The sequence below is a fragment of the Microplitis demolitor genome, chromosome 7, assembly GCF_026212275.2.
Source record: "Microplitis demolitor isolate Queensland-Clemson2020A chromosome 7, iyMicDemo2.1a, whole genome shotgun sequence".
In the NCBI taxonomy this organism is placed as follows: domain Eukaryota; kingdom Metazoa; phylum Arthropoda; class Insecta; order Hymenoptera; family Braconidae; genus Microplitis; species Microplitis demolitor.
This window is the reverse complement of record NC_068551.1, coordinates 2,969,510-2,996,149: the sequence shown is the minus strand read 5'-3', so window position 1 is coordinate 2,996,149 and position 26,640 is coordinate 2,969,510. Positions and strand designations below refer to the sequence as shown.

At 29.1% G+C, this 26,640-nt stretch overlaps 4 protein-coding genes across 5 annotated transcripts in view; 1 reads left to right on the top strand and 3 right to left on the bottom strand.

Moving 5' to 3' along the window:
* LOC103580462 (beta-1,4-N-acetylgalactosaminyltransferase bre-4) overlaps positions 1-8,027 on the bottom strand; it is a 61,747-nt gene extending 53,720 nt beyond the window's left edge. The window contains exon 1 of the mRNA XM_053740560.1: positions 7,192-8,027. The gene's annotated coding sequence lies outside the window, so the exon portion shown is untranslated. The remainder of the gene's footprint in view (positions 1-7,191) is intronic.
* Positions 1-26,640, top strand: part of LOC103580479 (uncharacterized) — a 101,374-nt gene that overhangs the window by 65,534 nt on the left and 9,200 nt on the right. The window lies entirely within an intron of this gene.
* Positions 9,396-12,766, bottom strand: LOC103571168 (venom metalloproteinase 3-like). The gene is made up of 10 exons (XM_008549216.1): positions 12,713-12,766; positions 12,580-12,643; positions 12,265-12,473; positions 11,792-11,884; positions 11,530-11,692; positions 11,204-11,442; positions 10,972-11,123; positions 9,959-10,129; positions 9,743-9,883; positions 9,396-9,663 (listed from the first exon to the last, which is right to left on the bottom strand). Exons 1-10 carry the CDS (start codon positions 12,764-12,766, stop codon positions 9,396-9,398), a joined length of 1,554 nt encoding a protein of 517 aa, XP_008547438.1.
* LOC103571145 (A disintegrin and metalloproteinase with thrombospondin motifs 5) lies at positions 22,403-26,542 on the bottom strand. 2 transcript variants are annotated; one of them, XM_053740559.1, is made up of 10 exons: positions 26,487-26,542; positions 25,963-26,003; positions 25,793-25,860; positions 24,831-24,989; positions 24,629-24,746; positions 24,233-24,435; positions 24,010-24,161; positions 23,079-23,261; positions 22,859-22,996; positions 22,403-22,765 (listed from the first exon to the last, which is right to left on the bottom strand). In XM_053740559.1, exons 2-10 carry the CDS (start codon positions 25,967-25,969, stop codon positions 22,483-22,485), a joined length of 1,311 nt encoding a protein of 436 aa, XP_053596534.1. In that variant the 5' UTR covers positions 25,970-26,003; positions 26,487-26,542; the 3' UTR covers positions 22,403-22,482. The 2 variants fall into 2 exon arrangements, with proteins under 2 accessions (XP_053596534.1, XP_008547413.1); XM_008549191.3 differs by lacking the exon at positions 26,487-26,542 and adding an exon at positions 26,215-26,373 and having other exon boundaries at positions 25,963-26,138.

The window sequence follows — 26,640 nt, the reverse complement described above, 5'->3', positions numbered from 1 at the left end:
AGTAGGTAATTTAATTAATTAGTTAGCTAATTAGACCGACGCTTCAAAAGATTAACAATTAAACCATACAATTATAAGAGACCCGGGACAAAATTAGACACTGAAATAAAATGAGAAAAAATCTTTTTTTTTTGCTTATTAACTTTTATTTACAAAATTTAACGAAGGGTGTGGCAAATAATTTGCATGTAGTATGGCCACTTCAAAATTTTTACCAAAATTTTTAGTTCATTTTACCCCGCAGTTTTGTCGTGTCTTAGTTTCCTATAATTGAAAAAAAAAAAAGAATTTTTTGCTGAAAATTTTGGCCGCATTTCCGGGACAACCAATTTGCCCCATTTCTTTCGAGACTTTTTCTGTTTTAAAATAAAATTTTTGTCTTTCATTAAATTAGTGTCTAATTTTAACCCAACTGCTTACATACTTTATGGTGTCTCGTTTTGCTTTATTCTCATTTTGCCCTTATCGTTATAGTAAAGAATTTTTTTGTACCATTTATTTTTAAAAAAATTTAATTAAAGCTGAGAGCACAGTAAAGCATATTTATGTTTTAAAAAAAAAGTTTTATTTAAAGAATGTTTTTTTTTTTATGTTAAGATATATTTATAAAAAAAAAGCTATTGTTATGGTTGCGAATGAGGGAAAGCAAGAACGAGAGTAATTAAGTAGACTCATGATGATGATTAACTTGCTTTAATATGTGACCACACGATTATCGACCGTGGACAATTGGCTGATGGAAGTCTAAAGAGGAAAGAGATGTTTATTGTTTCCGGTCAATGAATCGGATATCATTATCGTTAATAATTATTACGTAACCAGTTGGTAATTACACCAAAGCCTAAACATACTTTCAAAAAAAAATAATTATCAAAAAGTAGAGTAACTTTTAATGGAAACGGTTATGAGTTTTAAGATCGAAATTTAAAATTCCATTTCAATTTTACTTCCTTCTATGGAGATTGAAAATTGAAATAGGGAAGTTGTTAAATATGGAAAAACAATTTTCTCAATATTTCTGTAATTGATCAACTGATTTCAGTTATTTTTTAATCAATCGGCAAAAATTAATTATATTTAAGAGGAAAATAAACGAGACTACGTTTTTTGCACTCTTAGACTAAATGAGAATTTTGAAAAAATTTTTTTCAGAGACGAATTAGAATTTTTGAAAATAGAAAATTTTTAGCTCTCTGTTAAAGTTTTAAAAAACGCTAAAGTCTATTTTAGATTTCCAGTATTTGATCGTGATTCAATGAAATCGTGAATCAGTTCGAAGTACCCCTTAAATGATAACAGTTTTTAAAATTATTGTATAGTAATAATTTCATTAAAAATTAATCGTTTGTACAAAATCTCATTATTTGTGTCTAATTTTCAACTGCGTCATGTTAATTATACTTAAAAATAATGATTTTTGATTTTGAAAACAGAAAGTATTGATGTTCAAAAAATGAATCATTTTTCAAATTTTTAGTAGAAAATTAAAAAAACATGTTAATTCTGTCCAGTATAGTATGTTTTCTTTAAAAGTGTACTTTTTCGACTAATTTATCATTTAATTTAAATAGTCAACTGTTTCCAGAAGTAGTTCAAACCGAGAATCAGCGAAAAATTTTCTTTAACCAAGCGCACACCCACTGAGATGTGCAAATAAATTAAATGTTACAGTCTTAATGGTTAGAATCTAGATTTATATCTAAAGTTCGTACCTGACAGTTTTTAAACAAAACTTTTTTTCTAGCCGATAAAAATTACAATGTTTTATATATTTTTATAGTTCATACATACAGTAATCATAATCTGTCTTCATATTCGAGTGCGTTAGATGAGTTTGATAGTTGAAAAGTGATCTTCGTTGATAGACCGCGAAAAATTCCTCAAAATTGGCTAACTGTATTCATTTTTGTGAAGAAATTTATTTTTAATCGTGAATCAATTTTATGACATCTCAAAGTTTTTAAAAAGTTTCTTAGATACGGAAGTTAAATATTATTTCACTGGAAATTTTATTATCAATTAATATTCAAAATAGTGTAGAAATTATTGATCAAAATACAAAGTATGGCATAGAGATATAGATATTAATATATAAGTGCCAAGAAGTTGTGAATTTATGTATAAAAATTATTTATATTTCTTGTTTTCTGTACACTGTATACTCGTTATAGAAGGGTAGAAATGGTTAAGGGATGTAGACCGGTGGTTATAAATCAGAAACGGGAAAGCAGCACGTACGTCTCCAGAGCGAATGAAAGCAAGTTGGTCGTTACATCGTGCTTCACTGTGAGACTTGAGTACAGAAAATAAAGATGGAATATAATATATATACATATATATAACAACAGTACTAATCGTAATGAAGAATATATATAAAACGAGAGAGAGAAATTTTTAGTTTATTCAAAACTTGCTAACATTAGTACGTGCCTACATTCGAGTTAGGGCTGAAATTGCACTTGCATTCAAAGTAGAAATTGCACCCGTATTCAGAACTTAAATCACTACTTTACACGGAAAAAACATTAATTGCTACAGCTGTAGTTGAAGTTCTACGAGTTGAAGTAAAGAAATGTCAACTTCAACTTAGAATAACCTCAACTACGGATAATTACTGCAATGTTGAGTCATAAATACTGTTAATGTAGTACAGTTTACTACACTGTAGAAAATCGGGAGTGAATTCAGTGTGATTACGGATTTTATTTAAATCCCAATTCAATCTGTCAATCGGAGTTTCAGAAAAATCACTCAGCTGACGAAAGCTTTAGACAAGCCTTATAAAATCACGCTAGAACATAAAAATAATAGAAAATTATTATTTTTCCCAATATCGAGCTCCAAGTCTGTATTGAGTCTGTATTGAGTCTGTATTTTCTCTGGAAACTTTAGCCAAGGCTTCAAAAATTACGCTAGCACATCAAAATGATAGAAAATGAATATTTTTCCCAATATCGAGTTCGAAGTCTGTAGTGAGTCTGTATTTTCTATGGAAGCTTTAGACAAGCCTTATAAAATCACGCTAGCACATAAAAATAATAGAAAATTATTGTTTTTCCCAATATCGAGCTCCGAGTCTGTATTTTTTTTTTGATAATTTCTTTTTTTGAACAACTTTAAGAAATTTAAGAGACCAACGCCTAACTTTCTTTAACACGTGTCCTTCGCTGCATTTTGTGTTCTCTTATATTTCATAAAGTCGTTTAGAAACAAAATTTTCAAAAATATTTGTTTTTGAAATTTTTTTCTTTTTTTCTGAAAATTTGAGCACTGTTTGAAACGAAAATGTGGACGAAGCTCGGAAAATAATTTTTTTTTTATTTTTTAAAGATTATGAGCTTTTCAGAGCGAAAAACGTGATCCTTCAATTTTTTCAAAAATTCGCTCGAGTGAAACAAAAAAACGGCTTGTTGGATTCATTTGGCTCTATGTAGGGTTTCTTTGGGCATATTGAACTGTGAAATGCACACTCAGCATTATTGATCTCGACAATATTTTCGATCCAGCGCTTGGTTTCCAAAAAAACTATCAAAAGCCCTTTTTTCGTTGCATTTTCAAGTTCATGTGACGAAAGTAAAAAATTTTTTTTCGAGAAAACAATGGCTAATCATTCAAGAGAACTTATTTAAGTTCTTGAAACCAACCATTAACTTTCTGTGCGATCATTAGTCGCTGAGATATCGATAATCAAAGACAAAAGGATTCTTTTCCATGTGAAGACCGATATCTCGGCGACAAGTTGACGTATCAAGGTCTATAACAAATGAAATTAAAGCTAAACAATGAAGGTATCTGATCCTTAGAGTTGTTAAGCGAAAAAAAATTTTTCCACGCCCGTAGACCAAAAAAAAAAACTAAAAAAAATTTGAAAATTTTCCTTGTCGCTGGTTTTTCTAAAATTACCAAAAAACAGCTGACGCTAAAAATCTTTCAAGTTCTAATCCAAAAAGTAGACACTTGGAGCTACAATTTCCTCTTTTTTCTTCCTTGTACGCCCATTTCTCTCGAAGTTACGGCCTGTTGAAAATCTCCCAAAAATTTGGGATTTTTTTTCTATCTTTTAATTTTTTCCAGTAGTGTATTAATAAGAAATTTTATAAATAATTTACTTAAAATAGATTGTAGTGTTCGTAATAAATTTAACATTACTAATTTCTGTATCTAGGTTTAGTGGTAGTGTTAGTGTTAATGTTAGTGGTATTGGTAGTGGTAGTGCTTGTAACATAGTAATGAAACTTGAGTGCTTCTCTCGCACGAAATAGAACACGAAACATCCATAAGTACTAATACACAAGCTTTCTGCACACATTAAGAGTTTATATAGATGTGTGATACGTGTATGTATAACAGAGTACCTTGAACGTGTTACATGCGTTCAGTATAGCGTCTATTTACGTTAGTAATTAATGAAGGTGCGCTCACCAGGTCTCAGCTCGGGTCGTGTTCGTAGTCCGCGACGAAACAATATAATGCATTACCTACCTATCCCGGAAAACCCATGGAACCATTAATCCACCCTTTAATGTCTACTTCAATCAATCATCATAAACTTTGTGCGTTTAAATCTTTGAGTAATTAATTAATTTTTTTATTTTATTAATTGACTAATCTTAAGAATTATTTATTCAAAAATAGTTACTCCGCATACAAAGTGAATAGAAAAATATTCTTTTAGTGTTTTTCCAATAAGACTTTCGCTCTGGAAAGAACTTTACTCCATGGATATGAAATGAATAAAAAATCAACTCCGTGTTCACTCCGCAAATTTTTTACAGTCCATATATATTTATATATATTGAGCATTTAAAAATAATTTATTTAGTGTTTTTATTTTTTCACGCATCAATTTTAAAGTTGACGATAAGGTAATTGCCCATGTCGATTTCATTTGAAAAACTACATATATAATTGCGCAATTATAGTGACCATAAAATTAAAAAAAATCATTTCCGAGAAAGACAACATTTTTACAATATATATATCTATATAGATAAAATATATAGACTATACTATATTACACCATAAACTACACATAAATATGTATGCATATATATAGACTATAATATACGGTCATGTGAGCAGCATTATATTAACGGATCGCGTGACTGAGAGCTCGAGGTGAAAATCGTTCGATTGCATTTTTCCTATCTTATTTGATGTAACAATTATACGTTGATAATTTTACTTTTTCATCATCAAATATCGCACATAAATTACAATAGTTAATTTAAAATTGCTAGATTATAAACAGTGTTAAGCAATACTCCGCTTAAGAAATTGCTGATATATATATTTTTATCGCATGTCAAAGACACGTTAGCGTTTATTAACGCATTTGTAGGCATCTGTTTTCTATTATTATTATACATTCAAAAGAACTTATGTGATAATAGGTACCAAGTATTATTAATATGATAACAATAACGTCACGTAAGAGTGATTATTTTATTTGTATTTTTTAATTATCATTCTGATACTCAGCATATTATTGGTTGCAGATTAATAGAAAATTCTGTTCATTGTCATACGATACAATTTGGAGAAACTAATTGATAGTCATACACGGAGAGAAAATTATGGTAATCATTCCTATAATTATGAGTATAATTCCCATATGGTATGGGAATAGTTCCTATGAAATTATGGTAATCGTTACTATGTACCTATGGTTACTATAATATTATGGTAACCATTACCATATACGCTTAGAACCGTTACAATGTGGTTATAGAATTGGTTCCTATTTGCTTATGGGAACTATTCCTATGAGTATGGTAATCATTACCATAATTCTTTCACATGCGATATGGGAACTGTTACCATAATGATAGGAATTGTTCCCATACTTATAGAAACTTTCCCAAAAAGTATGGGTCTATATCCCATAATCCCAAGTAATCATTACCATAACGGTATGGGATATTTCATAAACGTACTAGGAACAGTTACCATAATTTTTTCTCCGTGTATTAATAAAAGAGCTTGCTTACTATTTTTTATTGTTGGATAAAAATAATTTGCATTAACGAAAACATAAATTTTGCATTCATAGAACTCGGGAAAATTCTATCTACGAAATCTAATCCGATCTCGATAAATAAATTTGATTTTTCTCGGGTGACAATCAAAACTATATATAATTTCAAGGAAAGAAGAAATTATGTAAATTGACTTAGTAATATCATGCGATGAAAGAAAATGTCAAATAAATTTTCGGTTATTTATAAAATATGTCATTCTTATCACAAACTGTTGAATTATTATTTATAAAATAAATAATAAATGTGAAATAACTTTTTTAATTAATCGATTTTACTGAATGATTAATTAATATTTTAAAATAACTCCTTTGTTTTTTCAAATGTCAGACTGAATATTCGAAGTTTATATATTGTGAATTTATATAGACGTTTTACTTATGTTTCATTTCTCGGGAGAATTAGCATCGATTGAGAATTCGGTTTAGGACAGAACACTAAATAATTTTCGAAGTGAATATCGAACAAATGATTTTTTTATTTATTTCATCCTTCTAGAGTGAAATTCACTACGAAAGGTTAAATGTCAACATGAAAATCTGAGTCACAGTAAAATTCAGAGTTTATTTTAATGTCAAAACTTTGAATCGGAGTGAATGTGGATTTAAATGAAATCCACGTCACTCCCAGATAATTTTTCTGAATGAAAACTTCTGACTCATGCGTTCCGTTTTTGGAGGGATTTTTTTTTTTAAACTCCGGAACTCAGACGATCAGAATAAATTCGGATTGAAATAAAAATCACATTCATTTCGAGTTCACTCCCCATTTTTTATAGCGTAGTATATTTTGACAAAATAATTTTTCTGTAAATTTTATATATATTTCGAAATATTCAAAGTGTCATTAATTAGAAAACGCAATCCCTGAAAATTCAAACTGTCTTTTAATTTCCAAGTAAACAAAAAAATTTTAGCATCATAAATTTTTTTCTACTATTGATTCATTTGATTTAAAAAAAAAAATTTGAAAAATTTTCGTTATAAAAGTTTATTCGAAAAAAATTTCTGTTAAAAATTTTGATTCTTTTTCAAATCAAAACTATTTATTCGTGACTAAGTATCAAATTCATTTATAAATTATTTCACGCAAAAAAGTATATTTCTTAACTACTAAAAAAAATAAATTCATAGCAATAAACATTTTTTCTCACCTTTTGTTGCAACAATAATTAAATGCGGAACTAAACTGATCCTAGAGAAAAAAAAAAACAATTTTTTTCCTACAATGTAATCAGATAAGTTTAATTTATCATATAATCACACACGACTCTATTTAATTATCCTTATTTATATAAATTAAAACAATTATAACCAGTTGACCTTGAAGGTCAGTATTCACTTGACACCGGTGCGCGTGGAAATCCCACGAGGTCACACACTCACGCGCACTTTTCTTTATTACATTCCTAATAAAAAAAAACAATAATAATAATAATAAATAACTTATATCAAATGAAATAAATCCGTCCTCATATTACATCTATTTAAATTCAAGATTTATTAATTGTACGTAATCACTCGTGTAAAAATTATTTAAATAATTTTATTGAATAAAAAATAATAACGACAATGAATAATTAATTAAATTAGCAAAACAAATATACGGAATGTTTATAGTCCTTTTTTTGGTTAAACTCAGGTTTCCATCAGGATCACAGGATAAAACAGTTTTTGGTCCAAATAAATAAGTAAAAATGAGATCAACACACCTGAGTTTATTTATCAGTGATCACAACAACTCGTAATATTTGTAAATTTATAAATTAAAATTAAATTTTAATCGAAGCGTTATTAGATATTTGTTGAGATGAGTTTTTAATTGAGACAATAATTTGTTATTTAATTGAAGCACTTGATGATTTAATTTATTAGGGACAAATAATTTCGTTAACGAGAGAAAGAAAGTGATAATAGTCGGGACGGTGCGCTCCGAGTGGCCATCTAATGTAGTGCAATGAATTGAGTGCAGTTGGATACTGCTACCACTGCGGCTGTTGGTCCTTTACTTGTTTATCTGCAGCATCACTGCATATGCACAAATACCTTCATCTATACCTTATACCCCGAGCTCATGGACTTGCCCGACTTGCTCGGTTGAAAAGGTTTAATCTATATTGAACGCGCGTGATAACGCTTGGGTTCATGGAATACCTGTTATACTGGCATCCACGAGCCATCTGGCGGACATATATACGAAGTTTTAAAACCAAGAGGAATTGGATACTAACTGTTTTATCGAATGCGAATAGTAGATTCCTTCAAAATATGGGTGAGGCTCATTCTCCCGAAGCCCAAAATCCCGAATGCAACCTTTACCATCTGTAAAAAATTTATTTAAATATTTACTGTCAACTTAAAAGTAACTGCTTGCTCTACAACACTTTCCTTAAAGTTACCTTTAAAATACGGCAGTAGCTTGTAGTTAACTTATGGTTAGGGTGGCTATCAGGGTTACTTAAATTTTTCTCAAATCACCACTGTCACGGCATCTATTAACCATACTTGAAACTTCTTTACCATTTCTTACAGACGGTAAAGGTTGCATTCGGGATTTTGGGCTTCGGGAGAATGAGCCTCACCCCAAAATATAAGGGTTGAATTTAACAGATTTCGAAATTAGGACTATTGGAATTGAAAGTACTGGAATAATTATTTCTTAGAATCAATGATAGGAATAAAGTTGATTGCAATGGTCTGTAGACAAAAATATCGAATGAAACACTTACTATCAATACGGAATGCTGAAGAAGTTGAGAATTTACGTAACAGATGGCAGTCTGTATGATGAAATTCGACCCGTTGCCGAACTTTGAGTTTGATTTAGTTTTCAATTTGAATTCGACTCAGTTAGGTGAATATAAGATCGCCCGAGGCCTAATAATATTTTATTCTTCACATTATGCAAAATGAGCTGATTTAACAATTTAGGTTCCAATTCCTGGCTTCCGATTACCAAAGACCTCAAAAATCGCCTCTACATCGTAATCCGATCGAAAATACTCTCTCTGGGCCTAATTGATGCGAAAATTTAATAGTGGGTTACTTTTTTGGAAGAATAATCTGTTGAGGGTTTTCCCGCTTTCGAGTCTTCGATTTTCCGAAAAAAATTTGAAACCCTCCTTTTGGGCTAAAAATTACTTTTTTTGGCCTATTTTCCTCAAAAGTTGTACCTGCCTCTATCAATTTTTGTGGAAGATAGTTAAAGTCTGTTATTGGGATAAAAAAAAAGAGATAGCAGTGTTTGGTCATTTGATTCATTTAGAAAGAAAGAAAAAACAATATGTTGTCTGATCATTTATATTTATCAATAAATGGCGTCATATTACTGCGAAACTGCACCGTATTTAATAAATATTTATACTACGGAGCTTTCAAGCATACATTGTCCATGAAGGCATAATTTACCAGGGCCACAAGGAGTACCTTCAGCAGCTTCAGGCAATTCGATTTTGTCTTTTTTTGAACATTTAAGTTTAGCGCAAATGCTGTCATCTATTACAGTCGCATTTCCATTTACTATCATTTTGCATTGTTGGTTAGCATCGATTCTTCTTCCTGGCAAATATCTCGGCAACGGTTCACCCGAACGAGGTTTATTGTACAAACAACTCGCTTTTTTACTTCTAAAAATTAAAATTACAGTTTTCTTATACCTTGAATATACCACGAAATTTATGTAAATGAACACAAAAAAAAATTTACCGTATAAATTTATCTATTTCATTAATAGAACACGGTGACCAATCGAATGAATGGTTTGAAAATCTATTATATGTAGTCATAATATAGCCATTGTCATCTTGACATTTTCCGGTTTTTTCGAGGTCGTGACTTGAACCCATTCTGTGAAGTTTTCAAACTTGTTTCAGTAAATAATACAATTGTAACTTAATTGATGAAATAATATTTTTTACGTACAAATGTCCCAATTCATGCGAAGCTGTTTGAATACCATCAAATGCAGCTCTGTCTTGTACAAAAGCAATTCTATTACAGGTATTGTCTGTACCTATATGACAAGCTCCGCTAATAAAAGTTGTTCCAACAGTATTACATTTTGATGTGTTAGTAGAGTTGCATAATCCTTGGCTACAAATTAACGGATAATAATTTCAATCAAGACGAAATAATTTTTGTGACAATCAGAGATTCTTTGAAATTTCTATTTTGCAAGTTTTTTGACTCATTGATTTCAAAATTTGATCAATTCGTCATCAATTTCTTTGATTGACACAAAAATCATAGAAATCGGCTGATAGCTCAAATTTTCAAATAATATCTTTTGAATAAATCAAATTCTCATGAGTTATTGGAACTATTTTGTTAGTTTCCTTTTCGTGTTTGAACAAAGGGGCTCTTAATAATATTTTTGATAGAATAATTTTTGAAGAAGGGTTTTACTTTTTTCTCTATTAGACTAAAGTCCACGGTCGTACTATCTTTGATGCGCTTGCGCAGTAAATAAAAACTTTGGCCGAGTTTTTCTCTTAAACAAACGAATATTATCAAAAATTGAAGCGCACTGCTACACGAAAACAAAAATAGGCGCTGCAACAAGATTTTGTCTTGTCAATGAAACAGGATTTTTCCTATTGTAGCAACAGGAAAATTTGAAAGCAGTTTAAAATTTGTATTTAGAGATTTTGTTTCTGAAAAAAGCTCAGCGGAAAATATCTGACGACCCCAATGAGAGCTTATTATAGTAAAACCTCTTAGAAATCATCCAAAGAATCGCAGTAGGTATCTCTACTCTCTAAATTTGGAACAGTGACTATTCCCTGTTTCACAGTTATAAGTACATCAAGTGGGTATACTTATAGCTGTAAAATAGTGCATATACACTATTTTTCAGTGGATATCCTTGTTTCAAATTTAAAGATCCGATTTTCAAAAGTTTTCACTGTATTTTATGATAAGTATTTAATACATACGTTAACATAGTTACTGCGATGTCATAAGTATCAAATGGAAATTTGTGCTGCATGTTATATAACCAAGTTCCCTGTTGCCGACGAGCATTTTGATAATAGAGCAACCCGATATTCTCGGAATCTACCTTCATATAAGGAAGAACTTTGGGATCCTAAAAATCCAATGATTTGTCAACGTGATTATTTGAAATAAATAATGATCAAAAATAGTATAATACAACTGTATAAATACCTCAGCTAAAATAACACCAGCTATATTCAATCGGATTTTTGGATTTTCAAAACTTCTGTATCTCATATCAACTCCGTTCCAAAATGACAAAAGATACAAAACTTTGTCCACTAGAGTTTCACCTATTAGTTTATTCAGTGTGTTTTCAACAATTACGAGAATTTCAGGATGAATCATTTCTATGGTAGATCTTTTGGATCTGGATTTTGTTTTTGATTCGGATGGTATTTCTTTTGGCACTATGGAATTATATAGAATGATTTTTGATACAAAATGTAACGATTTATTGATTACAGAAGCGTATTTAATTGCATTGTAACACTCACAAGAACGTGATTCAACAGCATCTGCTGGTATTTTATAAATAATATGATCAATTTGATCATCGGATTCATAGTCAAGTTCGTTATTGACTGATCTTCGTTTTCTCGCATGTTCCTTTAGTCGATCGGGTACTGGATGAATGTATGAGTCACCAATAAAACCAGTCTATTGTGAAAATCAAATGAATACAAAAATAATAATAAATATTTTCATTGATATTTATGAAAACAAACTACAGCTGGTGATGAATAATACCAGTCTTACCATAGTTAATCCTCCATTGGAATTATTGTTAACAGCTACTGTAGTTGCGTGTAATGTATTTTCGTAAATCGATGGTAAAAAATGTTCAGATATCTAATTAAAAATTAATTTATATGAATTTTTAGTTGACAGAAATTATTATTTATTCACTATCTAAAAAATTCGTATAACGATCCATCCATAAAAATTGACTAGAAACATCATGAGAATCCAAAAATCCTTATGGATTTCTGTTGATTTTCATGGGGGAAGTAAGAAATCCTATAGTTCATAAGAATCCATGGGAAAATTTTTCTACATCAATTTCATACATGAATCTTGTTGGGAACCCATGGAATTTTGATGGAAATTCATGGGATCTTATGAAAATCCATGGAAATCCAGCTGGATATTTCATAGAAATCCATATGGATTTATAGATGAATTGCAATATGAAAAGTTTGTAGATAGTGTTATCAATAAATTTTGCTTACGTTATGGTGTGTTATTATTGGATTATGAATATCGCTTGAATTTGATTTAATTGAATAAACAGGCAAATTTTTACCGGCCAAAATTCCATCGACAGGATTAAGCCACATCCTTTTAGACTCGCCAAAAGGCTTTTGAATAAGATACGAATCATTCATACGTTGATTTTGTGGTTTTGATATAGAAACAGGCACAACATCATAAGTTGGCACTGAAAATTAAAAAAAAAAAAAAAAAAAACAGAGTTTCGTTTATTAACAATCTTTCGTCTGTTAACGATAGTAAGTCGCGATAGTTGACGGTCAATGATTATTTACCTTCAGTAATATTATATACTGAGAATATTTTGTTCAACTCCTCCGGCGTCATCATTTGATGAATCTGTAATTTATTTTATTTTATTTTATTTACTATTTTAATTTTATAAATTTTTTTAATTTAAATAGTTACCATTTGCGAGGATGTGCTCGCAATAATACCGAGCAAAATTAGTTCCCCAATCATTTTCGCGGAATAAAAATTCAACAGATTAGAATAATTTCTTCTTCGCGCTTTATTAATTCAAAAATATGTAAACAGATCTTATACTTAAAGTATTAATGAAAAATTCACTAGACTATTCGAGCTTTTATCGAATCGAGAGACAAAAAACGAATTGTTAAATGATAAATTAATGCCTTTGTCAGGGCTATGAACCCACTGTATTGATTTCAATAAGTGAATCACATAAAAATTGTGATTTACTCTTCATTTATAGTAACATTCATCAAAATGGTGACTGATTTTTCTTTCCCAGACAATGAAATTCTGAATACCCCCCCCCCCCCCCCCCACTAGATAAAATCTTATTTAGAACATTCTATGGACAAAACATGTTTTAAATATCTCAGTGACTACAACTTGAAATATTCTTATCATGGGAAATTTCCGTCCTAATAAATTTCCGTTTCATTTTTATACCCTGATTTATTTTAGATCGAAAGTTATGACGACGTATTAATTTCGTATGGGCAATGACCTTATAAATAATATGCCTTATTAAATTAATCAAAGTTTCTTTTGTAAAGGTTAAAAAAAAGAACAACGGAAATCAAATGCGCATTAAAATTTTATTTGATTCTATAAAAATATATTTAAATATACTTCTAATTACGGTCATAAATAAACAATCAAATAATGTTACTAATAAATAGACAATGAAAAATAAAAATAATAAAATTTATAAATAATCGATAATAAAGTAAATAAGTCAATTAATTGTTTAATTATCGACTTCCGGACGATGAGAATTTATTAAATTGATGATTTAATAAATAAAAGAATAAAGGGTGACGGAAATTTATAAGAAAAGCATACAGAACAAACTTAACAAATTAGTAATTTTCAAATTAAAATTTTATTCAATAACATTAACATATATACAAAATAAATAAATAAATATTATTTTCAAGCATCAACAATTCTATAACTTAAAACAGTTTTTATCTGTATATTCATATATTAATTAGACTTTCAAACACACATTTTCCATGAAGACATATTTTTCCATTTCCACAAGCTGTACCTTCAGCAGCTTCCGGTACTGGATCATGAGAATTGTTAATTGAGCACTTAAGTTTCGTGCAAATACTATCATCTATCACAGCTGCACTTCCGCTGTTCAAAATTCTGCATTGTTGATTTGCATTCATCAGCCGTCCTGGCAAATATCTGTATATCGGCTTACCCTCATTAGGTTTATTGTTTAAACATGATGCTTTTTGGCTTCTGCAATAAAACATCTATTAATCACCAACACAATGAATTATTAACGGTAACTATACAGCAGCGTCATGTCACTAATTTTCTTTTGTTACTAAAGTATACATTGGAAAACAGTTCACGCGGTAATATACTTGCCAGAAAAAATCTACTTCAAAACAATAATAGCAGAGTATGGGAATTTATTAACTCGAAAGTAGAATAAAATAAAATTTTCTTACATTAAGAAATTTTGCATATCTATTAACGAACATCTTGACCATTCAAATGCATATTTTGTGAATTCATTGTATGGAGACATGATGAAACCATGCTTAGCTTTACAATTTTTGTTAACTTGACCGTCATGATTCATGCCAAACCTATAAGGTAATTAGTAATTACAATGGTTATTAGCTCAATTCAGTTAATATACCCATACTCGGAAAAATTATTGTTTGAAATGCTGCGGCGTTATATTAAAGCTAGACCACGTTGTCGACCCAATGGAAATTGAAATAAACACATGAAAAAATTACTGACCACTGCAAAATTTGTACTGTTTGTAGTTATTTGTGATAGAATTGTTGTCAATTTAACGATGGCCATAGTAATTTTTGCAATATGTCTATTTCAGTTTCTGCAGGTGGCAATCATGATTTTGACTTTACTATGGCACACCATAGCATTTCAGACGAGAATAGTTTCTTCATTTATAAAAAAAAATTCGTTCCAAAAAGGTGAATTTCGGTGGTTTTCCAAATTTGAGACAATTTCGAACCTTGAGTTGGTCATTTATTGAATTTGAAAAGAAATCCAAAAGTAAGCAAAATTTTAACTCAATACTTTATGTGCATCTCAAAATTTTTTCAACAAAAATGATTTGATTTGAAAGTTTTAATATGAAGAATGTTCAAAAAAAGCTCCCTTATCGGAACTGTTCAAGCATTAAGTCTGCAGGTTAAAAATTTTTTTACCATCGAATTATTGTAAAGTTTCAAAATTCAAAGTTTCGAATTGTCTAAAATTTAGAAGTTCGCTATTATGAAAATTTTTGAAACAAACTTTTTTTTACACAAGTTCATTATTATCCTTGACTTACAAATGTCCTAATTCATGGGCAGCAGTATTAATTCCATCAAAAGCAGCTCTGTCACGAACAATAGCTACTTTTTTCATTGTCTTCTTCTTATCATCTACATGACAAGCTCCTGCTATGTCTGCAACTTGTCCAAGGATATCACAGAAACCCATACGCTCGCATGACATCAATCTAATAATTTAATAAATTATTAATCATTTTATAATAGTCGAAGTTATTTATATATTCTGTGAGTATCAAATACGTACGGAGTCATAGTCACTGCTGCATCATAGCTATCAATAGAAATTAGTTTTCGCATAAAATACAGCCATTTCCCTTTCGCTGCGAGACTTTTTGATGATCCCATTAAGTTTCCATCAACAATTCTGATGTACGAAAGAACATATGGGTCCTATTATTAAAAAAAATTTTTTTTTACCATTATTAATAATTCTAATAAATGAATAAATTAAAGTAATTTGTTAATCACCTCAGCGAAAAGGATACCAGCAATATTCAATCTAACTTTTGGATGTTCCAAGCTTCTATATCTCATATCAACGCCGTTCCAAAATGTTAACAGATATAAAATAGCATCTTCTATTCCTCTAAATCTGACGAAGAAGTTGTAATCAGCAATAATTAATAATTCGGGATATATTATAGCTGGATATAGTCTTTTTGATCTGGGAAACACGCGTGGTGTATATGATTCCTTTAATGATGCTGTTATAAATAAAATTAAATTTTAATTTCATCAAAAAGTTGTCATTAATGCTTATAAATATTGATAGAACAAATTAATTATAATAAATCCTAATTACAATAAAAACATTATTTGCATAGCGATACTTCCTCACATTATCGGATAGCAAACCAACTTTTACTGATGTTTAGAACTTGATGGTCTCTATAAAAGCGACGAAATATTGCTATTCAACGAATGTTTTATCGAAATTGATGAATTAATCAATCAAAATCGGATTATGGTCAAAGTTCGAGCCACGGTCTTTGTTTCATTGCCCGTAGATCAGTAATTAATTACATGAATTATATCTGAACTGATACTAACGTGAGTGCATTTTGGTTTGCGGTATTTTATGGACGAAATGATAAATTTTGCTATCGGACTCATGATCCGTCGTATCGTTAATAGATTTTCGTTGTCTTCTTGCGTGTTCCATCAGTCGAGATGGCACAGGTTGAATGTAATTATCACCAATAAAACCCCTCTGTAACACGAGATAAGAAAACAAAAAATAATCTATACCTACTTAAAATAGCATACTTTTAATTAATGATAATTAATATCTTACCATACTTTCTCCATCAGGATGATTATTAACCGCAATCGTACTGGCGTACAAAGTATTCTCGTATAATTGTGGCAGCAAAAATTTTATCATCTAAAAAAAAAATATTATTAATATTTAAGTAACTCAAAATTAATTTTTTAAATATATATTCTTACTTCAGTATCTGTTTGTATATCCATTAAATGTCTATTATTTGGGTCAGTCTTAAATCTATAAACTGGCAAATTTTCTCCCGCTAAAATTCCATCAGCAGGATTGAGCCACATTTTAATATGTTGACCAAAAGGTTTTACAGATAGAAGTAAACTATTGTTAAACTGATTTCTCGGTTTGGTTATGGAAATTTTTACAATGTCGTAATGAGGCACTAAAATATATTTATTTATTTTTTAAATTATTTAAAAATCATGTCATTATTTGGTACTTGTGCAGTTTTCAGGCTCCACCTACTTTAAGATTTGATATGGTGGCACTCGGAACAGAACTCTACACTGTGGAAAATTCCCATTAAATTTTACTATGGGTGCATTGTAACCCCGGACCATAAGAAAACTGGTACAAAATTTACAAGTGTCCCATAGTAAGCGTATGCGCATATGTCCAAATCGTGTCGTCTGCGCATACCGTTTACTATGGGACGTTTGTAAATTTTGTACCAGTTTTCTTATGGTCCGGGGTTACAATGCACCCATAGTAAAATTTTTAGGAAATTTTTCACAGTGTATTTATTACTTCCGATAACAATGATGACCTTAATCATTACTCGCCAAGTCTTGATAATTAACTAAGAACCACTTGATCTAAAAAAAAAACGTTCTGTCTCACTGCGCATGTTCACAATTTATAATTTTTAAACGAAATGAAAACCGATGAGTCTGATAAAAAAATTAGCGAAACAAATCATGGCTAAACTGATATCTGTTTAATAAAAAATGTTATTTTAGTAAAACAGGTGGAGCCTCACTTGTGCATAAATACCAATAACTTTTATTTGATTTTAACTTAGTCCAAATGAAAATTCACCTTCAGTTACTTTTCTAACTCCAAAAAATTTATTTAATTCATTTTGAGTCATCATATGATGGACCTGTAACTAAATTTGATTATTTTTATACTAAAATTTTCTTTATAATTTTCAATATTATCTATTTTATTGCAATTACCGATTGCGAACCTGCAATCACAATAACAGCGAGTAAAATTAATTCTATATACATTTTTTTTTTTTTAAATTCTATTGAAATTCTAAAAAATTTTTTTAAAATATTTTCGAACCACTTATTGTGTTATAAAATTTCGCAAGACTACTGAAGTTTTACTTGGATTAGAAGACGACAAAATTATGATATTGAAAAAAAAAAAAAAAAAAAAAAGAGGCATTATATGGATATAAAAGCTGTTGACAGTCCGCTGAACTGAATACACTTGACTCAATAACTAAATCATATAAAATAGTGTTATTCATCAATAACTATTTACAATAATATATATCATGGTTCTCTTACGCACTTTCTTTTGATTACCGATTAATTAATCATTGTCGTACAAATAATATTTATATTTATATCATTACCAAATAGTCAATAAATACTTTATCTATTTGAGTTTTTTAAATATTTTTAAACGATTTATTATAACCTCACGTCAGTTCCATAATTTATATTTATTACTGACGTCATTGAAATTTTTTTCACCTCCAAATTTTATAAATGTGATCTATTGCTCGTTACTTGATCTTGTTTAATAAACATTCAAGGTTTATAAAAATAGAGGCATTTATTCTAGATCAAAAATTAAATAAAAGTAAACAATCTACTCAAATTATTATTTTTACTGTGAATTCATAATTATAATAATTAATAATTAAAGAAAAAAAAGCTTTTTTGTATTGATAAAATTTTATTTAAGTATAAAATACAATTAAAAAAAAAAATAGTACATTGTGTAACAAGTGAGCTAAGTCAGTACATATTAAGCGCAATGCTCGTTTACAACTTGCGCAAAGTGAGGGATGCTTATAATAATCAACAAAACACGAAATTTGAACGTTCAAAAGAGTAGGAGAACGTCAAAGTCGTAACGAGTAACACAATAATGGTAAATTGTTTACAAATAGCGTCAAATTGACTTCAATTTGTTATTTGACTTTCATACAGACATTTACCATGAAGACAAATTTTCCCCACACCACAGGGTGTGCCTTCAGCCGCAGCAGGAACAATATAATCAGATATCAGTGCATTGCTACCAAATAAACATTGCAAATGCATACAAGTACTGTCATTAATAACGTAAGCACGGACACCATTTAACATTTGACACTGTTTATTTGCGTCCATTAATTTCCCAGGTAGAAATCTGTGCAGCGCTTTGCCTTGATTTGGTTTGTTAAACATACACGTTGGGTTCGAGCTGATAGATATATAAAAATTAACCCAGAAACTGTCTGCAGTCATTAATAGTACTATTGTATAAAATATTGAGTCGCTTACTTGATAAATTTTTGGAGATCCAGTAGTGAACACAAAGACCAGTCAAATTGTCGGGGTGTGTGTACATCACTTGGTGCCATAATGTAGCCATTTTGAGCAGAACATGCTCTGTTGACTTGACCATCGTGATTAATACCAAATCTTATGGAAAATAAACATCAATTAATATTGATTGAGAAATTATGATTAATAGAGTCATGTGGGTCAAGTGTGCGAACCCATTTATTTTGGACTAAAATGCATGGGTTTTACATACACTTACCAACTGCACACACTTGCTCTACATGACTACAGTGTAAAAAATTTTGAGTCCGCAGTGCGGTGCGAATGATTTAGTGTTAAAATTTTCAATACTTCGACTCTCGGCATTTAATTTACAATTATAGATTATATTATCGGATATTTGAGATAATAGCACCGATCAGTGTGAAAGAAAATGGTTTGATATTTTACACCAAGAAAATTTCACACCAAGCAGATCGTGTAAAGTCCTGGGGACCATTTTCACCCCAAAAATTTTTTACAGTACAGTTATAAAAATAATGATTGTCAATAATAAAATTGTTTACGCATGTCCTAATTCATGAACAGTCGACGATATTCCTTCGTACGCTCCAGTATCACGGACAATTAAAACCTTGTACATTGTTTGATGGACATGGTCTACATGACAAGCTGACCCGACTGGACTAACTCCCAAAATAGCGCAACCTTGATTATCACACATTTTATGCCTTTAAAAATAAAGAATTAACAAGAGCGATTAATCAATTGGAAAATTTGACTTATTACTGAATACTCAATTCAATTTTTGAGTAAGTTCATACTTACGTCATCATTGTAACAGCGATATCATAACTATCAACTGGAATAACTGAATTCATGCTATACAACCAATGACCTTTAGTTTCTATTTTTGATATGTAATCATTAACTCTATTACCTTCGGCATAATTTCTTATGTACGAAAGAACCCATGGATCCTAAAAAGAAGTCACCAATTTTTTTGTTATCTTTTGATGTTAATTGATAAGATACGCAATAAGTTATATTACTTGAGCAAATATCAATCCAGCGATATTCAATCTTATTTTAGGATTTTGAATACTACGAAATCTCATGTCAACGCCGTTCCAATATGACAATAAATATAAAATAATTTCTTTCATATTTCCACCAAATTTACGATTCAAACTGTAGTCAACAATAACCAGTATTTCTGGATAAATCGTATTTGGATAAGACCTTTTTGATCTAGATTTTATTTTTAATGCTGCGTAATACAAAATTTGAAATTAGACACATTAATTATCTATAATTATCGTTGGGGCAAAATGGCGCGCTTTTGAAATCTTGCTAGTATATTCAAATAATTAGGAACTGTCAGAAAATTTGTGATTTCAAAATTTTATGGCTGGAACTTACGCATTTGCTTTTTCATTTTAGCCTCGGGTATTTTATGAATGATATGATAAATTTTATCATCGGGTTCATTGTCGGCGGTGTCATTGAGTGATCTTCGTTGTCTTCTCACGTGGTCCATCAGTCGAGATGGAACCGGTCGAATGTAGGAGTTGCCAATAAAACCTGTCTAATATAAAAGCGACAATAAACTTTTTTATGTATTCGCCCAGTTCAAAAACACCCAGTTCATGTAATATAGTATTATTTTCTTACCATACTCTTTTTGCCACTACGATCATTATTAATCGCCAATGTCGTAGCATGTAATGTATTTTCATACAATTGAGGTAGTGCATACTTGATATACTAAACAATGAAATCAGTACTATCATGATTATTGAAATACTACAGACAGAATTTGAGGCTTGTCATTAATAAACTTACGCCTATATGTTTTTCCGATCTAACTTTATTCCTATTAATGGGATCTGTTGAAAATGTATAAATAGGTAAATCTTCACCCGCCAATATTCCATCAACTGGATTTAGCCACATTTTGATATGTTCGCCAAATGGCTTCAAAGATATCAAAAATCCATTATTATTGTTATTACTTCTATAAACATAACTATTAAAATTATTGGGTACTTCGTAAATATCAACAGCCACAACTTCATAATTCGGTACTACAAAATAATTATTTATATATTAATAATTTAATTAAAGAATTTTTTAAATCTTCAATTCAATTTTTTTTACCACTATTTATATTATTATAATTTGATGCAAAACTTTTTTGCAATTCTTCTGGTGTCATCATTTTGTGTATCTATAATCGATTATATTGAATACATTATTTATTTAAATACTCAATTAAATTATTAATGATAAAAAGTAATTTTTATAATCTCACCAATTGCGATGATACGAACGTAATGATATTAATGAATAAAAATTCGGTAATCATTTTTTTTGTTGATCAAAAAACTAAAATATTTTCATATTATCAATGTTGAATAATTATTTATTTGAGTAATTAACATAAATAAATATTTTAATGATCTTACCTACTCGTTATTGTAAAAGGAACAAAGATCTTCCGAGTTCCCTTCAACTCTTAACGTGAGGAACTGACTTTTAAATTTTAGAATACCCGTATTATAAACTTCTATGTCTACTACTACCACTTGATAGTTTTTTACCTGGATAATGTATTAAAAAGAAAATATATATCTCTTTCGAATGAAAAAAAAATATCCTCACATGGACACGTTTTTTTTTTTTCACGTTATGATTTTTGACGTTTTGTGTTTGTATTCTAATGAAAGGAGTGACATCACCACTAGAATAACTTGTAAATTATGCGGCAGATAGGCCATTTCTAACGTCTTTTTAATCTATCATTCTTTTTTTTATATTACTTTTACTTTTTTTTTCTAAGCTTTTGCATAATTTTTTTCAGTTTATCGGTCATTCGTTAAGTATGACAATAAAAAAGATACTTAAGAATCATTTTTGAGACAGGGCATAATTTTTTTTTTAATGAAAAAAAAAAAAAAAATTTATGAAAAGTCACGTAGTCCAATTCTTGCTGAATATATTTTTTGAGATTTGTTATCAATTTATTGATTTCTCGAATTTATTGTATGCAAATGAAAAGAAACTATTAGAGTAAAGTAAAATGCCCAAAAATTTTTTCGAGAACACAACACTTTTCTTTTTTTTTTTTTTTTTTTTTTCAATTTTTGGGCAACTGGTTTTTTATTTATTCCTGAGTTTTTATACTTTAATTTAGCGAAATAATAAATTTGAGGTACAGAATATTATTAACGAAGATTCCTAACAATGCCTCAAATAAAAAAAAAAGTAATTAATACAAAAACAATAATTTACCGAATATTTGTAATTTTCTTAGCGGAAAATTAAAAAAAATTGGGCTCATTTGTAAAAAATTAGCGATGAAATTTGAAAAAGTGAATACTTATAATGATAATGGACAATAATTGATTTCTTTGTTTTAAGAATTTACAATTTTTTTCAAAAAAATGTTTTTTACTATTTCATAGTCAATTTTCTTCTCACTATAATGATGTCGTAAACAAACTAATTTTTTACTAATGGATTTTTATTATTTTTTTGCTTTATTGATAAAACTATAGTACATTTATTGATAAATGAATATCATTAAATTATAGATTTTTCATATAAACATGAACCATGGAGACACATTTTTCCGTCACCACATTTAGTACCATCAGCAACACCAAAACTATAATTTCGTTCAATTGTCGAGTTTCCATTTTCATTACAAACTAAATCTATACACATTAAGTCATCAAGTTCGCCAGCTGATGAGCCCCCTAACATTTGACACTGTCCATCTGCGTCCAATAATTTTCCAGGTAATAATCTTGGTATCTCTATACCTCTTTTTGGTTTATTGTACAAACATGTACCTTTTCCCGATCTGAAATCAAATAAGTATACGATGAATTAATAATTGACAACTTGATATATTATTCATGTTGAAAACTGAAGAAATAAATAAAATAAAAATTACCTCAAGAAAGTACGAAAATTAGATCGTGAACAGGGTGACCAATTCCACGACGTTGTTTTATAAACCAAGTATGAGTTCATAACATAACCTCGATTAAAAGCGCAGTATTTATTGTCATTATCATGATACGCTCCCAGCCTGAATTTGGTTACAAACTAATTAATACTCAATAGATCAATTTCTTCATAGTAATTTATAAACTCTGATGATTTCTACTTACAAATGTCCTATTTCATGAGCAGCTGCCATAATTCCGTCATAAGCACCCAAATCATTAACAATAGCAATGTTCTTAGAATGTCTTAATCTATGATCAACCTTACAAGCATTTCCAGAAGATATACCTTTAATTTCTGCACTGTTCTCAAAGTCATTCTTATATGGAGGTAAAAGTATTTTATATCTACAATAGAAATTGCTTTATAATCATATTGTAAAAATTAATATCAATGATGAGTCATCACAATAGATTTTTCAGTTTTCCATTAAATCATAAAAATTAAGGTGTAGTCAAGACAATTTTTTCAAAAACATTCGAATATTACTTAGAAAACATACACGCAGAGTATTTTTAACTAAAAATCACCCATAATATTTGGTACTGTAATGACATCTAGCCAGTAACTCAATTTTTACTACGTAATTAATAGAAATTGCACTTAATTTTCATGCTATCGAGTAGTATATTTTTACAATGTGCATAGGAAAAATTTCGATATTTACTACATGTCTTCGCAGTATCAAACTTTTTGGATAATTTTTACTCAAAATTTCTCTGCGTCTATAATAAAAGAGACCGAGCACGATTGGATATATTAGAGAATAATTATTTCTTGTGATTTTTAGACACTGAATATAATTCTTTTATAATTAATTGGGACTCTAATTTGAAATATATGTAATTTGTGAACATCCGGCGATAATCATATTTTTTTGAATATTTTGTCGTGCCTTGACCTTATATATATATATATATATATATATATATATATATATATATATATATATATATATATATATATATATATATATATGTATGATTCATTTTCTATGCCTCATTTACGTAAGAGCATCAATAGATAGCAATATATCAGGATTATTTTAACGACTTGAAAAAAAAAAACGTATGATGATAAAAAATTAAAACTCACGAAGTCATTGTGATAGCAATATCGTAACTGTCTAATGGAACAACATTTTTTTGACCATATAACCATCTCTTTTTATTATTTATTGATCTGTATGCATACAAAATTCTTCTATCATAAAGATTTGATTTTATATAAGTAAGAGCTCTTCGATTCTGCGTTAATTAATAATCAATTAAATTATTAAAAAAAAAAAAAAGTCATTTGTCAATAAAGTTTTTGATACCTCAGCAATAAGAATCTTGGCGATGTTCAATCTGACTCTAGGACGATTTAAACTTCTAAATCTCATATCTACGCCATTCCAAAATGCTAGGAGATATGGTATCATTTTCCACAGGCTTTTATCGAGCTTTTTGTACAAAGAATAGTCGACGATTACCAAAATTTGTGGGTAGATTATTGGCGGAAATGCACGATCAGTTTTTCCTAGTAGTGTTATAAGTTGAGAATGAAAAAAAATTTACAAATTAGTGGTTTGATAATTATATAAATCTATTGTATACATCTAGTGATATTGAGTATTGTAGTATCGTGTGTGAACCAAAATCACACTCGAGTAATACCTATTCCACACGGTGTATAAGATGCTATTAAAAATTGAATTAATCTTTTTACTTACGAAGTACAGAAGGAACCATTGATTTAATTTTTTCATAATTACTATTATTCTTATTAACTCCTAATGTGGTAGCATGTTCTATTTCATTATTCAAATTTGACATCACGTGATATATTACCTTAAAAGAAATGAATAATTGCACACTTCAAGCGCGAAAAAAAAATAGAAAATAATTATTTTAAAAAATTTATTATTAACTCACATTCGGCCACTCTCTAATATCAGGTCGACGTTTGTCTTGAGTAAAGTTAACCATATAAAGTTGCGTATTTGAATCAGCTAATATTCCATAAACAGGATTAAGCCATAGTTTTTTTTGTCTTTCAAAAAATACATCAGTATTACTTTCTTTTCTTAATAACTGTAATTAATAATTCGTTATTTCATTAAAAACCTGTTCTAAAATTAATTAAAAAATTTTATCGAATCAATATATCATAAACAATTGAAATAAATTAACATAAATAATATTCACTACACGGAGAGAAAATTATGGTAACAGTTACAATATATTATGGGAATGGTTCCCATACTGCATGGTAACTGATTTTTTCGAAATGTTGATTATAGGAACGGCACCTATATATATATTATTGTAATCATTCCTATAATCATAGGTTAGTTCCCATATGGTATGGGAATAGTTCCTATGAAATCATGGTAATCGTTACTATGTACCTATGGTAATCGTTACCATAATATTATGGGAATGGTTACCATAATATTATGGTAACCATTACCATATACGCTTAGAACCGTTACAATGTGGTTATAGAATTGGTTCCTATTTGCTTATGGGAACTATTCCTATGAGTATGGTAATCATTACCATGATTCTTTCACATGCGATATGGGAACTGTTACCATAATGATAGGAATTGTTCCCATACTTATGGAAACTTTCCCAGAAAGTATGGGTCTATATCCCATAATCCCAAGTAATCATTACCATAACGGTATGGGATGATATTTCATAAACGTACTAGAAACAGTTACTATAATTTTTTCTCCGTATATAAATATGATAATAATCTTCTGTAGATTTCTTGGACGATATGATATTTGAATGTTACAAAAACACTTTTCAGAAGAGTTTTTATTAGGATTACAAGTTAAATGACAGTTTTAATTAATTTAAAAAAATTATCTATTTATTTTTATTACCCTTTTATTTTCTTGTGCTGACAAACTGCAAAGTAAAATTAATCCGAATATAGTTATTGACAGGAACACTAAAAAATTTTTTTAAAAATGTTTAAATTAATTTTCAAATTTATACTATCGTCTTATAATTAAAAAAAATTTTTCTTTATTTAATAATTAATATCATTTACCAGACATACTGAGATTTTTTTAAATTTTCAAAAAATTCCCTCTAATGTAATAATGAAAAGTTTCAATTTCCAATTTATAGTTTTCGTCAATGAAATAATAACAATTCAATCCTTTCACTATTAGTTTTATCGGGTGATATTTCATCAGCCAATCCGTGCCAACATCTTCAGACCAACTGTGAAATTATAACATTGATTTACATTATTTTATAATTTTTTAATACATCTAAGTATTATTTATCTTCTACTTACAGACGTAAGTATTATAAAATAATGTAAATCAATGTAATAATTTAACAGTTGGTTCTTCAGATATTAACGCGGATTGGCTGATGAAGTATCACCCGATATAACTAATAGTGTAAAGGATTGGATCGCTATTATTTCATTAACAATAAATAATCAATCAATCAAATAATATATATGTAGGTATACGTAGATATATATGTATGTACGTATATATTAAACACACAAATATAAAATTTCAATTTATACTTTAAAAACTCAGAAGAAAATATAGATACCATTTAAATAAACTTTGTTTTTTACTCACGAGTCTTCGATTTACAAATACACTTGATATTTATTATTTATCATGAAATTCAAGTTCTGTAAATTTTTATGCTACATCGTTAACTTTGAGTCGTGAGGAAACAATAATTTTTATTGTGTTTCTAA